This window comes from Lepidochelys kempii, chromosome 8, assembly GCF_965140265.1.
Source record: "Lepidochelys kempii isolate rLepKem1 chromosome 8, rLepKem1.hap2, whole genome shotgun sequence".
In the NCBI taxonomy this organism is placed as follows: Eukaryota; Metazoa; Chordata; order Testudines; family Cheloniidae; genus Lepidochelys; species Lepidochelys kempii.
The window spans coordinates 1,577,776-1,590,618 of NC_133263.1; the positions used below are offsets into that span (position 1 = coordinate 1,577,776).

Genomic DNA, 12,843 nt, shown 5'->3' on the forward strand with positions numbered 1-12,843 from the left:
TTGGACCGCCAGCAAAGCAAAGGCAACCTGCCTTCCCCTGCACCCCAAGGGAGAGCACTTGCACTTCATGGGGCCCCACTCAGCAGGAGTTCCTAGATTGGCTCATCTCTTAAAGGGCATGTTAGTAGGTGCTGACTTCTGCAATTCTACTGGGCATGACTAGGGAGACCAGATGTCCCGATTTTATAGGAACAGTCCTGATTTTTGGGTCATTTTCTTATATAGGCTCCTATTACCCCCCACCCCTGTCCCGATTTTTCACATTTGCTGTCTGGTCACCCTGGACATGACACAGGCAATGGCTGCTCCACAGCACCTGGAGCCAAGAAGGCTGAATGAAGACAAGTACAGAGGTAGATTAACCTTGCAACACGGAGCCTAAGACAAGATCCATTCCCGGTGTGTGCAGGTAGGTCATTAGAACCAGCTCAGAATGCCCCCTACACATGCCCTCCACCCTCTACAGTGGGTGCCTCGTAGCTGACTGGCTCCCCTGTGAATGGAACGGGAGCAGTCCGTGTGGAGAGGAAAGACTGACACCAGGAAGCATTCGCACAGGCACGCTAGAGGCAGAGTTTATTACACTACGCAGGCTAAGAACCCTGGGCAAGATCCCATGGCGTTAAGAACTTCAACCAGCTCTTTATCAAAAAATTAATACCATTGTCAACTCCAGTCTCCTTTGGTCATTACAAAGCAAGAGAACTAGTAAAAGGAAGGTTTTTATACACAGGGGGAAGCCGAAGAAATTCTGTCCATCCCTCCCCTCCCCAACACAGGCAGGCCCCCAACCCATTGCACAGGTGCAGTGTCCTTTGGCCACCAGGAGCAGCAAAGTATCAAATCTTCACAAGACGGCAGGCCTTGAGGCTCTAGTATTTTCAATAGAAGCAATATTTACCAAGAGCTGCCATTTCTGCCCTTCCCTGGGGAGGGCAATGGTGGCCCCCCTCCCTCTCTGCCATCAAGTGTAAGGGGATGACTGTGCGTGGGAGTAGGTGAGCCATGGATCTCGTGCCAGTGCAGACACAGAGTGGCTGGCGCAGGTGACGTGGTCTCTGATCCCTCATTTGTACGCAGCAGTCTTTAAAAAAAATATTGTATTATAATAATAATCTGAATTTCTCCTTCCATCGTGTTTTGGAAAAGTGTCAATCGTCCGTGAGGTCCTGAACAAAGAGAACTTCCGTGTGGCTGAGTCCAGCCTCCTGCAGCGTGGGGGGGTTGGGCCACTCCTCTGTAGGGAGGCAGGGCAGGACACGGCGAGGGAAGTTGGCCTCAATCTGGAACTTCTCTGGGCTCTCCTTCAAGGAGAATAGGAAGTCATGGATCACCTGGAAGGGAAGCGCAGAGGCATTTGCTAACGGACAGGCAGCACACAGTAATTCCTGCAGTCCTGGGCGAGGTACTACAATGCCCACCTGGTGTGGGGGCCGGGCTGCTAGTCTCTTAGCAGTCAGAGCATTTCGTCTGTCAAACACTTAAGACAACCTGAACCCTGCACGAGGACACAGAACCAGACTGCCCACTAGGGACAGCTGTTTTCTCAAGACCCTGCTTGAAGCATGCCAGAGGCTGGTCTCGGTTTTGCTGGGAAATCCAGAGCACAGGCTCAGTCCCTCGCACACCCATGGACTGAGAAGCAGCAGGAAGCCCACGTTTAGGAGAGGAAAAAGCAGTATTTCAGCTTTACATCTGGTCTTTGACTCTTCTCTTGCTTCCCTGCCAGCTGGATCCTGCCCAGCAGTGACAAGCGTGGTTACCCTCCCCCATGCAAGCATATCACGTCTGCCTACTGTGGCTCTAGCAAGGGTGCCCTCGTGACAACAGTGAGTGTGGCCACCCCCAGCCCGTCCAGCCAGCTTGAGAATTTGGGATTCTGCTGCTGCTCTAGACATCTGACCCCCCTCACCGTTAACGACTGTGTGAAATGGAATCGCCTCTCCACTCTGGAATCATTGGGCAGCTTGAAAATGATCTTCACGCTCCCTGGGTCATCGGGATGCGGCTCTGGGGGAAGGCATTCCGATTTGCGCACCTTCTCCTCCTGCAGAGTCTGAAAAGCAACGAAGAAGATCAGAACACCACGCTGGCATGGAGCTGGTCTCAATGCCAAGGCATAGCATGTCCTGCCCGGGAGACAACGTGCCCCACAAAGCCCCAGAGAAGACGTACGAGGCAGATGCAGGATTATACAAACTCAGCACCTGATTGGAAACCAGCGAGCAGGCCGACCACGAAGGGAGGAAGCCCTGGAGTGGGAACCTGGCAGGAAGCAGCAGCGAGAGCTGGGAGCCAGCGTTGCTGCTGTGCTTCCCAGGCTCACTTCTGTCTCACCTGGCGCCGTCTCTCCTCCGCTAGCTTCTGCTGCTGTACCTCTTCCTCCTTTCTCTTCTTCCTCTCCCGTTCCTCCTTTTTTTTGCGTTCTTTTTCCTGATCCGCCCGCAGAGAAGCCAGGTACGCCTCATCCTGCTGCTGCCTCAGGACCTGCGTTTGGTTTCTCTCCTCCCTGCAAACATCAGGGAGTGAGGGTGGTTAACATCAACAGACCAGAAACCTGGGCAGGGCAGGGCAAGAGGAGGACAGTAGCCTCCACAGCACTAACACTTCTCAGATGAGGCGCACACAGACGATGCAGAAGGTTTCCCACTCCTGAAGGAGGCTGGGCTCTCTATGGTGACTAGTCCCTGGCATAGATGGCATCCATTTTAGGATAAATGCACAAACAAGGGCTGTAGTGTGGGCAAGTGCCATGCACACTGCACCCAAAAGCTCTGCTCTGCAGCCCTCTGCTGCAGACAGCTACTCCCTTGTTTCTTTAGCCTGTTCCTGACTCACTTTAGAAACCCACAGGTCTGACCATCAGCTAGGCACACACTCTGACTGGGAAGCAGGAAGGACTAAAGGGAATGAGACACTGAGCTGGCGTCCTATCGGCTCTCAGTCTGAATGGAGCCCACATCAATACTTGGAGGGGGCATGTGTCAAGGAGACAGCCACAGGACATCACAAATGCAGCCGTAACCCAGTAACACAGCCACCCGGGGCTGGAGGTCCAAAGCAGGCGACTCCCATACAGGACTGGCTGAAGATATCAGCGTGACTCTGGCCGAAATGCCTGGATCCCAGTTACGCTCTTAGCCACAGTCACAGTCCAGCTACATCCAGACTTTCCGTGAAAGGTGCCAGCAGCTCCTGGCTGCCCCAAATGTCCAGAAAAATGGAGCAGATTGTGGTTACTCGTCTTTGAGCAGGAATGTTGCCTATGGAGACCTCGATTCCCAGAATGCAGTGTAGTCTGAATGTACACATCGGGGGGGAGCACTGCATGCACCAGCATTTCCACTGGCCACTGAATGCATTGCAGAACCAAGTGCAGCCCACACTGAGCCCCCCCGAATTAGATCTGACCCACTCAACTGAGAATTCCCAGCTCCACAAGACAAGTATTACTGGGGCTTCCAGTTCCCAGCCTAGTACCTTTCCAGGCGCTCAGACACCAAGTATGTCTGGTTGGCATCCATGATGAATGTCAGCTGGTTAATGAGGTCATCAGGCTGGATGAGGCCTTCTAGCCGCCCCACCACCGTCATTCTGCGATCTTTCAACATAATCATGGCGAGGAATGGGTATGTGTTCTCACGCAGAGCCTGGGACACTGGGAGATGGGCACAGAAACCACCATCACCACTGGCAGTCCCAACAGAGAGGCCAAGGGGTCATAAGACTAGAATTGCCTCCCTCCCCAAGCCTCTAGAGGTGGGCCGCTCCCGCTGTCCTGACAGTCCCCTTGCTCGGCATAGAGACACAGCTTCAGACTCCATGGCTGCCAACCCACTAGTCCATTCACTTTTTAGAAGTGACCTGTGAATCAGCAAAGCTGAGACAACCAAGACAGACGTCAGAGGTGTTCTTCCGGAGACAGTGACACCTCCAAGGGCTCAGTAGCCTGGCAGTCCCAGGTTCAATTCTTGGACCCAGCTGCTCGCTCTGTGGGCCACAAAGGATCTAGACTACCACACAAGCCACTCTTTCAGTCTTTGGAGGACGACACGCATTGTTCAGCACAACCCCCACCAGGCACTTGCAAGGACAGGTATCAATTGCTCGGAAAGGATTTTTAGGTTACAGTTAACGGCATGCTGCAAAGCCTAGTTGTGGACTAGTATGTGGATATTCTTGCCCCCCATCCAGTCCTAAGAAGGACCCTGAGATATGAGGGGGGAAAAAAACCAAGGAAATCTCCTGTGGCCATTTTGTCCCTAGGCACCACACAAACCACTGTCATTAGACACCTGCTTCCCCACTCAGCCTAACACCCCTATGACAAGGGCACTGAAGGAGCAGCAGCTAGCTCTGCTGAGACAGGACAGTGAAGCAGCCAGTATTAAGAGCAGAGGGCTCCTTGGGCTACAATATTAGTTTCAGATATGGTCTGTCCTCTGTTATGCAGAATGTGGTATGGATTAGCCCCATTCCACTCAGTGTAGTAAGGAATCACAGGCTGGTCTCTGGGGGCGATCACTTACTCACCTGCACAGGGAAATTATCAAGCATGCAGAACAGATGCAGACTGTCTGCAGTACTAATCTGTTTATTCCAGATTTAACAAGAATCAGGAAGAGTTCAGCGAGGGAAGACACTCACCTCTGTATCCCTCTGGTTTGTTTGTGGAGCATGCCCAGAAAAGCATCCTAGTGTTGATGAGGGTGATCACCTCCGGTGCACACAGTGTGTTGCTGGGGGAAGAGAAGAGATGGCAGACAGAGCTGGGTCCCAAACACATGGCCAGTTATTTAAGAAAACTCTCTTCAACCTACCGACAGAATTCGTCTGAATCTTGGTGGTCGTCACCGTGAAGATAAACCAACAGGAAGCGCAGCTCCCGCTTAGCGTCATTCAGCGCCTGGGGAGGGAGCACAGAAAAGCTAGAGTCAGAGGGGCTGGAGCACTGGGACTGCTGCCCCCTTGGTATTGCAGCGGGATAGGTGTGCCAGTGGAAAACTGCCAGGGGAAGCAGTTTTTCAATCTAATGTGGTATTAATTGAAGAGCATGCAACAGAGGAGGAACATGCCAGACCTCCCTCCACACCAATGTGCCCAGCGCATTCTCTGCATGCAGGAGAAAAGAGCCCTTGACTGTGCTTTCTTCACTGTTCCCTGGCAGGCAGGGCCTTGGGAGAATGCCAAGCAAAGCACTGCACACCTAGTGACCCAGGAGGATTTCTCTGGCTCAGCCTCCAGGAGGATTCCCATGGCCCAGAATCATGTGCAGTTTTTTCTCCATTTTCCAATTTGGAAGATGTAGGATCCAACCTTCCAACCACATCCATTGAAACAAGTTATTAAGCTGATTTCTGTAACCCCCCACTTCTCAGCTGAAACATTTCACTTACCCACAAGCCCAGCAGCGTAAGTGTTCGATGGACTCTGTTTAACTGGCGCTGAGTTGCTGATAGCCCAACAGCCCCATATCAATCTAAGTTTGGGTTCTAAGTATGGCCCCTTGTTCCTGGGGGCAGGGACTGCTGGAGGGAATGACCTAAATACTTGAGTAGTGCTAAGGGATATTGGCTCAGCAGTGCTCTCTGGCACTCTACCTGCTGGGATGGACTCCACAACAGCGGCGTGTGCGTGAATTGGGGCTGGGACTGAAAGGGGGCAGGGGAAGGAGACAGACACATGCTAGGGAGCTCCTCTTCTTCTGGGAAGAATCATCACCCAAATCTGACAAAAGAGGGAGCTGTTCTCTCCTTTTACCTCCTTGGCTCAAAGGAGCCATTTCCCCAAGTTTCTCAAGTTACTGGGCTAAATTCTGCTCAGACTTGGTGCAGCCCCAGTCACTTCCAATGGGGTGTACATCAGGACAGACTTTGGGCCACTATGTCAGCTTATAGAACTGGTACTAGCAGAATGAAGTAGGCTTCCGAACCACAGAGACAGCTGAGGAACTGCCAGATCAGCTTTCCCTTCCCAACTTCAGTTGTTTGGCAAGTCCCTGAGCCTGGCAGAGACCCCACCATGGCAAATGCCTACAGTGGGATGGACTCAGGTTCCTAATACGCTTATAATCGAGATCTCCATTACCTCGTTACTGAGTCTGAACATTAGTACTGGACTTTTAAAATGCAAAATGGCTTTTGTCATTCCTCTTTAGGGCCAGTGTGCCAGGCAATACCAGGAAGATAGTCCCACGTACCTTTGCACCAACATGCTGTACTGACCTGGCTGTATGTTCCCTGGTAGAAGACAGGGTGTATCCTCCCATATTTTTCCTCAAACATATGAATAAATGAAACAATGTCACCCACTGGGTCCGTGACCCTACTGCGAGGGTCAGGGCGTATAAAACGCACAGCAAACCTACGAGAAAAGCATAGGACACTGGAAATTCAGCTTACTGACTTTCTGAAGAGCTTTTTCTGGTCAACATTTACAGCTATCTGCTAATACACTGACCACTCCATCTTGAGACCACAATATGAGCCCCCTATAGAAAAACCTAAGCCAGGTAAAGTTCCGTACTCCAAGGCATCAGCTGATTGCCAGAGGTTATGATGGATTTCCTCACCTGCGCTCCCTCCACGAACGGCACTGCATAACTGGCCAGCTCTATTGTGTGTGTGTAAGGTTCAACATCCTCTGAAACATCAGGCATAAGCCCCAGCCACAGACAGGATACCAGATCTAAGGGATCATTGGTCTTATATTGGCTGGCAATTCATATGAAGTTGATCAGGACAAGTCTCTTCCAGATCTGCAGTTTTGTTGCACAGAGGGTTTAAAGCACGAGTGTTTATTTTAGGCAGCTGCTGGAAGAGGCGATTACACCAGGGAGCAAATAATTGCAGCCTGTTGTCTGTGTCTTGGCTCTTTAGACTGTAAACTCTAAGGCAAGAACTGGGTTACCCTACATGCTTGTTCCCGAAGGGAACCTTTGGGCCGTGCCTCAATAGATATAAGTGTGCCCATTCCTTGTTTGGTCTCCATTGTTTAATATTTAGGAACTGCTAGTGTCAGCCTGATTTTGAATTAGGATTAAATACATTAGTTTCCTTTACAGATTCATAAGACACTGCTAGGAATAGAATAAAATCGTAGGGCTAGAAGGGACCTCAAGAGGTCATCAAGTCCTGCCTCAGCACAGCGGGCTGGACCATCCCTGATAAGAGTTTTTCCAACCCATTCTTAAAAACCTCCATCGCCTATTCCAGATCTTAACTACCCTTAGGCCATGTCTATGCTACCCACCTCGGAGGGTAGTGATCGATCTATCGGGGATCGATTTATCGCATCTAATGTAGACACGATAAATCGATCCCCGATTGCTCTGCCGTTGACTCCAGAACTCCTCCACAGCGAGAGGCGAAAGCGGAGCGGTGGCCGTCGATCCCGCGCCACGAGGACGCGAAGTAAGTGATTCTAAGTCTATCTAAGTTAAGTCTACTTCAGCTACGCTATTCTAGTAGCTGAAGTTGCATACCTTAGATCGATCCCCCACCCTAGTGTAGACCAGGCTTTAGAGTTAAAAAGATTTTCCTAATTTCTAACCTAAACCTTTCTGGCTGCCGATTAAGCCCAATACTTGTGGTCCTACCTTCAGTGGCCATGGAGAGCAACTAACTAATCATCGTCCTATTTATAACAGCCTTTCACATATTTGAAGACTTATCAGGTCCCCCACTTGGTCTTCTTTTCTCAAGTCTAAACAGGCCGTTTTTTAAAATCTTTCCACATAGGTCAGGTTTTCTAAACCTTTTATCATTTCTATTGCTCTCCTCTAGACTTGCTCCAGTTGTCCACATCTTCCCTTTAAAGTTTGGCACACAGAACTGGGTACAGGACTCCAGCTGAGGCCTCACCAGTGCTGAGCAGAGCAGGACAATTACCTCCTTTGTTGTCCATATGACATTTCTGTGAATACACCCCAGAATGATAACTTTTTTCACAGCTGCCTCACACAGTTGACTCATATTCAACTTGCGATCCACTCTAACCCCAGGTACTTTTCAGCAACGCCATCACCTAGGCATTATTCCTCATTTTGTAGTTGTGCATTTGATTTTTCCTTCCTAAGTACTTTGCACTTATCTTTCCTGAATTTCATCTTGCTGAATTCAGACCAATTCTCCAGTTTGTCAAGGTCATTTTCAACTCTAATCCTGTCCTCCTAAGTGCTTGAAACCCCTCCCAGCGTATTGTCATCTGCAAATTTTATAAGCATACTCTCCCACTCCATTATCCAAGACATTAATGAAAATATTGAATAGTATTGGATCCAGGACTGACCCCTGTGGGATCCAACTAGGGAATCCTTCCTAGTTTGATAGCGAACCCTTGTTAACTACTCTGAGTATGGTCTTTCAACCAGTTGTGCACCCCCTTATACTAATTTAATCTAGACACATTTCTCTAGTTTGCTTATGAGAATGTGACATGGGACTGTGTCAAAAGCCTTATTAAAATCAAGATACATCATACCTACTGTTTCCCCCCCATCCACTAAGCCGTAACCCTGCCGAAGGAAGAAATCAGGTTGGTTTGGCATGCTGGCTATTCCTTATAATCCTTATCCCCTAGGTGCTCACAAAATGATAGTTTCAGAATTTGTTCCAGTATCTTTCCAGGTATTGAAGTTAGGCCGACTGGTCTATAATTCCCTGGGTCCTCTTTGTTCCCCTTCTCTAGTCCTCTGTGACGTCACCCATCCTCCATGAGTTCTCGGAGATAATACTTATCTGAAATCTATTTTCTACTATACAACATTCATTTGTTACTAATGTCTATGTTCTAGGTCTCCAAAACACAGAAACCTTGTGACGCTACAGAGAACTTTGATGTGTGAGTATCTGATTAATACAAAACCCGACGTTTGATTAGACTTAATGGAAAATTCCAGCCAAAAGCAGCACACCCATACTTGGGAGTTAGATTTTGCTTTGCTGCAATCAACAAACAAACCTGCACAAAAAAGTACTTACCTAAATATATCAAGTAACGTGTAATACGTAAATCGGAATGGAACCATTATCAAGTAGTAACCCCATCCCAACAGGCCCTGAAATTACAAACAGAGTGTTAGGGTTATCCCTGCCCCTTGAGACACAGTAGTGCAGTTATCCCTCTATCAAGCATCAAACACGCTGCAATATATGTGAAACAGACAGCGTGGTCTAGTGCTCTGAACTCAGGCCTGTAAGCTAGTGACTTGCTGAATGACCTCAGGCTCGTCAAATTTTCTGAGTAGTCACCAACAGGTACCTCACTTTGAGAGCCCAACCGGAGACATTTTAGGCATACAAAGCCAGTGACCACTTTCAAAAATTGGGCTTTAATCTTTTATCTCACTTTCCCTACCTGTGAAACAGGGATAACAGCACTTACTCATCTTACAGGGGTTCTGTGAAGACTGAAGTGTTATACAACTGCTACATATTAACCATCTGCAGTCAGGTTAATGGACATCTTACACTAGCACATAAAGCAGACCACATCGGTTCAGCAGGCCGTCATACAAATAGATCATCCTACAGCAAGACAGCAGGAACAGACTTTCATTTTAGTTGAGTTGGGACAGCTGAGTTGCAATTCTGCTCTGCCCTCACTTCAAGCTGTATGGGGAAGAAGGAGTTTGCTGGGTACTATGAAAAATACCAGAAAGGAAAACATCCAAAGTAGTAATGGAGAAGGTAAGAATAGTTCTGCCCAGGGAGCTGTACTGTTTGGAGCTTTCAAGAGAAAATATTTAGAAACAAGAAAGCAGATGCGCTAAGGAAATAGAGTTCCTTTCCCTGTTGATGCACTTCTTTCCCTCTTCAGAGATATCTGTACACCCATTCCACACAAAGAGACAAACCCAAACTAGTAAATAACTTGCCCTTGGTTGCGGCCTTGAAACAACATAGCTGTAGATCCTGTGGTCGGCTGTATTGACCTGCAACGGCCGGGATGGAGGTGGATTGAAGACACTTGGGACGCCCTCTTGCTCATTCAACCGGTCCTGTACAGCTGCCTAGCATAGGAGGAGCAGCAAAAGGGGCCCATCAGAAGTTGCAATGGATACAGGCAGGTTAGAGAAAATACACTAGTTCCATTCTGAAGTTTGGGGTAGGTGTGAGTTGTCCCTGTCCCTGGAGCACCGGACATGTGCAACTTAACACATCAAAATAAAGTAACTGCTGCCAGCTTCCAGACTAGGTGTTTCCAAGGTGTCTCATACTTGTACAACCCTGAGCTTACACGGTACTGTTCCGCTGGAGAGCTGTGCCAAACAAGTGACCTGTTCATAGCCCTGCCTCCCAGTCTAGGGGCTCAAAGTGGTAGTACAGGAAAAAATGCAGGCACAGGGCAGGAGGCCATAAATGGCATGTTAGGCACCATTAGGAAAGGGATAGATTAAGAGAGAAAATATCATAATACCATTATATAAATCCATGGTACACCTGCACTTGAATACTGAATGCAATTCTGGTAGTTCCTTCTCAAAAAAAAGATGAACTGAATTCAGAAAAAGGGCACCAAAAATGATGAGGGGGGATGGAACAGATTCCATGTGAGGAGAGATTACAAAGACTGGGCCTGTTCATCCTAGAAGAGAGACGGTGAAGGGGGAGATGAGAGGGGTCTATAAAATCGTGACTGGTGTGGAGAAAGCAAGTCGGGACGTCTTATTTACCCCTTCCCATAACACAAGAACCAGGGGTCACCCAAAGAAATTAAAAGGCAGATGGTTTAAAACAAATATAAGGAAGTACTTCTTCACACAATGCACAGTTAGCCTGTGGACCTCATTTTCAGGGGATGTTGTGAAGGCCAGAAGTATAACTGGGTTTCTAAAAGAACTAGATAAGTTCCTGGAGGACAGGTCCATCAATGGCTATTAGCCAAGATGGTCAGGGATGCACCCTCACGCTCTGGGAATCCCTAAACCTCTGACTGCCAGAAGCTGGGACTAGATGACAGGGGTGAATCACACGATAATTGCCCTGTTCTGTTCATCCCTTCTGAAGCATTTGGCAACAGCCATTGTCAGAGACAGGATACTGGGCTAGATGGACCATTGGTCTGACCCAGTGTGGCCATTCTTGTGGGTCATGATCTAAGCAGGTGTTAAGAATGTTTTAAAAGGCGTGACAGAACTGCGTGCATGTTGGCTGGAAGGCTTGTAGAGGTGTAGGGGACTGCATGGTTGAAGACGCTAAGACTCAGAGTGGTTTAGAGGGGTGCTTGTAAAGTGTGCAAGAGGAGTAGAGGTAAATGAGAGTCTAGCCACAGAAGAGGCCAGTACAGAGATTCAATATGGCAGAACAACAATTTTGGCAGCTTCATTCTAAATGGATTGAAGTGGTAACAATAACAAGCAGCTTTACAGCAAGTGTGATTGGGCTGAATTCCGTTCATAGCTGTTGTGAAGTGGGAATTTTGGTAATATTTTTCTGATTCCATTGTGGGCCTCGGTGTCCCTCTGTGCTGTGTGTGAAGGGTTAAAAAGCTCTTGGGGGAGAGTAGTGGACATGAGGTGAGTGCCTCACATACGGGTCTGGTTGTTAAAGGACTGGCTGAAACCAACCCATAGCAATAGAGCATGTGGAAAGACAATGGAAACTCCCAATCACCAGCATGTTCACTCCTAGCAACCAGCAGCCAAGAGGAAAGAGATTTTCCTCAACCCCTCTGCAGGAGAGCAGAGCAAAGGCCCCAGGTGAAGAACACAGGGGAAAGCTGTCATGTGGCTGGGTTAAGAGCTGGCCTTTGGAGTGACACTCACCTGGCTGGGAGGAAGGACAAAGGGACAGAGTCAGGAAGAGAGCCAAAATGGCTTTGATAGCAGCATTGCTGAAGGGCTCCCATGCCTGGCATTTGGTTGAACTCTCTCTTAACCTTTGCCTCTCTTTGCTAGCTTAAGGACTTTCAGATTCTGTACACCAGGTGACTGTGTGGAAAAGGTCACCTGGGTAGTTGCAAACACTCACTGAGAGTATTGCACCCTGAAGGGATACAGTACAAGCCTCCCACAGGAGTCTGGCTGGGCTGGATTCGCTGCAGGGAGCCATGAAGACAGACAGGGATCGCTGATGCCTGAAGGTCCAGTTTCGGAGTCCATGAGCTTGTCCCCGTAGAACCATGCGGGTTCTTGGGGGCTGGCACACTAAAGTGGTCACTTCCAAGGGACTGGGTACAGGCTGGGGCATAGACCAGACCCTGGGGTCGGTGACAGCTTCCATTATGTTTCCCAACGTTAGCAAGGTCTGAATACATCCACTAGGTACGTGTTTTCCGATTTACACTTGGAGCCCGAGAGAAAAGGAATACGAGATAAAGAACTGCAGTTTAGAGAGTGGAGGGTACAATCTCAGTTCAATGAGCAACTCAATATGAATGGAAATTGTGAACAAACAATTAAATGAGACCACCTAAGATTCTTAACAATAAGCAAGGGAATAAAGCTTGCTGGGGGGGAGGCTGATTGGGAGCTTGGCAGATTACTTTTGAAGTGTAAGCACGATGATTTTATAATATGACCTTGATTATAATTACTCAGGCCACTACAAGGATCCCTTAAGAAAGAGAATTCTGCTTTGAGAGACCCACAGTCATTCAGACTATTAATCTAAGTTGCTGGAAAGAAAAGTGTCCCAACTATAATTCTAATTGGTACCTCTATGTTCCAGTTGTGTTGCTCCAGGGTATGACGACACTGGTCCATAGACTCTATGCCAGTCAAGTCCTGGTGAAGGAAGGAAAAAAAAACCAAAGGATGAATGCTAAGGAAGTGAGATATTTCTATAGTTCATTGCTGTATTTGAACAGAGGAGTGTTACCATAATACAAAATTAATAACCA

At 48.4% G+C, this 12,843-nt stretch overlaps 1 protein-coding gene across 6 annotated transcripts in view; it reads right to left on the bottom strand.

Annotated features, from left to right (window-relative positions):
* Positions 1–553: 553 nt before the first annotated feature.
* FAF2 (Fas associated factor family member 2) overlaps positions 554–12,843 on the bottom strand; it is a 31,683-nt gene continuing 19,393 nt past the window's right edge. For all 6 annotated transcript variants that reach the window (XM_073355148.1, XM_073355143.1, XM_073355147.1 and 3 more), the window contains 10 exons: positions 12,659–12,727; positions 9,878–10,012; positions 8,982–9,058; positions 6,225–6,363; positions 4,821–4,906; positions 4,648–4,739; positions 3,481–3,658; positions 2,338–2,509; positions 1,913–2,056; positions 554–1,334 (listed from right to left, as the gene is read on the bottom strand). In XM_073355148.1, the coding sequence (XP_073211249.1) occupies positions 1,152–1,334; positions 1,913–2,056; positions 2,338–2,509; positions 3,481–3,658; positions 4,648–4,739; positions 4,821–4,906; positions 6,225–6,363; positions 8,982–9,058; positions 9,878–10,012; positions 12,659–12,727 (1,275 nt within the window). In that variant the 3' untranslated portion in view covers positions 554–1,151. The remainder of the gene's footprint in view (positions 1,335–1,912; positions 2,057–2,337; positions 2,510–3,480; positions 3,659–4,647; positions 4,740–4,820; positions 4,907–6,224; positions 6,364–8,981; positions 9,059–9,877; positions 10,013–12,658; positions 12,728–12,843) is intronic.